This window comes from Olea europaea, chromosome 12 (assembly GCF_002742605.1).
Source record: "Olea europaea var. sylvestris chromosome 12, O_europaea_v1, whole genome shotgun sequence".
Classification (NCBI taxonomy): Eukaryota; Viridiplantae; Streptophyta; class Magnoliopsida; order Lamiales; family Oleaceae; genus Olea; species Olea europaea.
The window spans coordinates 8,842,481-8,844,188 of NC_036248.1; the positions used below are offsets into that span (position 1 = coordinate 8,842,481).

General features: G+C 31.2%; 1 protein-coding gene across 10 annotated transcripts in view; it reads left to right on the top strand.

Annotated features, from left to right (window-relative positions):
• Positions 1–1,385, top strand: part of LOC111405502 — a 3,773-nt gene extending 2,388 nt beyond the window's left edge. For 4 of the 10 annotated variants that reach the window (XM_023034420.1, XM_023034424.1, XM_023034425.1 and 1 more), the window contains exons 3-4: positions 60–113; positions 312–602. In XM_023034420.1, the coding sequence (XP_022890188.1) occupies positions 60–113; positions 312–518 (261 nt within the window). In that variant the 3' untranslated portion in view covers positions 519–602. Of the gene's footprint in view, positions 1–59; positions 114–253; positions 603–1,059 lie in introns of those variants that run through there. The other 6 variants (XR_002704802.1, XR_002704800.1, XR_002704801.1 and 3 more) reach the window with 5 other exon arrangements.
• Positions 1,386–1,708: the final 323 nt, after the last annotated feature.

Genomic DNA, 1,708 nt, shown 5'->3' on the forward strand with positions numbered 1-1,708 from the left:
GGTCAGCTTCTAACTTTCTTTTTTTTTTTTTTTTTTTTTTTTTTTGTTGTATTTTACAGTATTATATACTAGGTGTAGAAACCAAAGCCAACTACAGTATGCAGGTGGAGGAGGTAATTAGTTTTCTCAATATAAAAATATGCAAACACCACCTATACTTGTTGAAATTGCATTATGTTTGGTATTTTATTTTGATTATTTATTGTTCCTTATGGCAATTTTGCTATTTTCTTTACCCGTTTTCTACTTTTAGGCCTTTAATCGCTTTTGTGGAGAATTGTATTTTGAAAGTGGGGATCCATTCTTTTCAGCAAGTTATAAAACCTATTATGGATGATTCAATTCAGAAGGTGAGTGCCGACAATGCATCTCCTGATGAGGACTTAAACGATAATCCAGTTTATACAGGGACGGAAATTAAAGGAAAAGAAGGTATTGACATTAAATTTGCTCTAGTCGATATTGTAACTGAGGATCCTATTGACTCTGGGCTTGAATCTTCCAGGACGAATGTGTAGAATATTTATAGGAGAATTCCTCTTACTAGAATCCTATCATGATAGTTTGACTAATTGAAGTAATACCAGGCAATTTTGTGGTTAGGGACATGGCATATGAAGTGCATTGCACATACTAAGAAATATTAAACCTATTAGATGGAACTTGGAAGGTTATATACATAGCCACAATTTTATGGTTACAGATATAAATGGGGGAGAACTTTAGAATTTGGCACTTACAATAGAATAATAAACAAAATAGGTAAATCTTTGGAAGCATACTACAATAAAAATGTGATTAAGGAAGTTTTAGATCAAAATCAAATGCTCGAAGTATGGACACCTTATCAAGAAGAAAATAGAAAATGGACATTTATATTTTTCTTCTTACTAGTAAAGAACTTGCAGATTCTTTGACAAAAGAATTGTAGAGACCTTTATTCCTCTCAAAGAAGAAATGATAATCCTCCTTTTTTTTTGTTTTTCTTTTTTCTTTTTTTTTTTCTTTTTTTTTACTTTGGCTTGCAAATTCTTTGAAGATTATACTCTACAAATGCAGGACTTGCAATTCTTTGGAGATTGTCACTAATTCTTTAGCTTACTACTGGATTATTTTATAAAAAAAGTACTTGCAATTGTTGAGAGGAATGAGGGTTGGGGGGAGCAGCACATGACACTAAAGCTTGGTACAAGGGCATCCTGAAATATCATTAATTTCAATATAAATTAGATGAAGAGAAGTTGGTTATGTTTTTCAATAGCATGCTTGCATTTTTTACATTATGTATTCAAGTGTATGAGAAAATATTGTCATGCTTCACATTATGCATTCAAAATTTGTAATGAAATTATCAAATTTTATACAGTTCCAAAATTTATTATTTTCAATTTTGCGAGCCAGTTTACATTTAAAAAAAAAAAACTGTTGGAAAACACTTACGGCAACGTTTTTTACACGACATTGCTGTAAGTTTAAACGTTGCCGAAAGACACTTTCGGCAACGTTTTTTAAAACGTTGTCGTATCCTTCTGCTCTACGGCAACATTGAAGTTTGCAACATACATCCAAAATGTCTTCAGCAATGTTTTTTGAACGTTGCAAAAGACTGTCTTTGTTTTAGTGAAATCTAAAAAAATAAGATTACAGAGATTGAAATCATCTTAAACTACAAACGTAATCTAAACAGGAGGAATAAGATTACACAGTT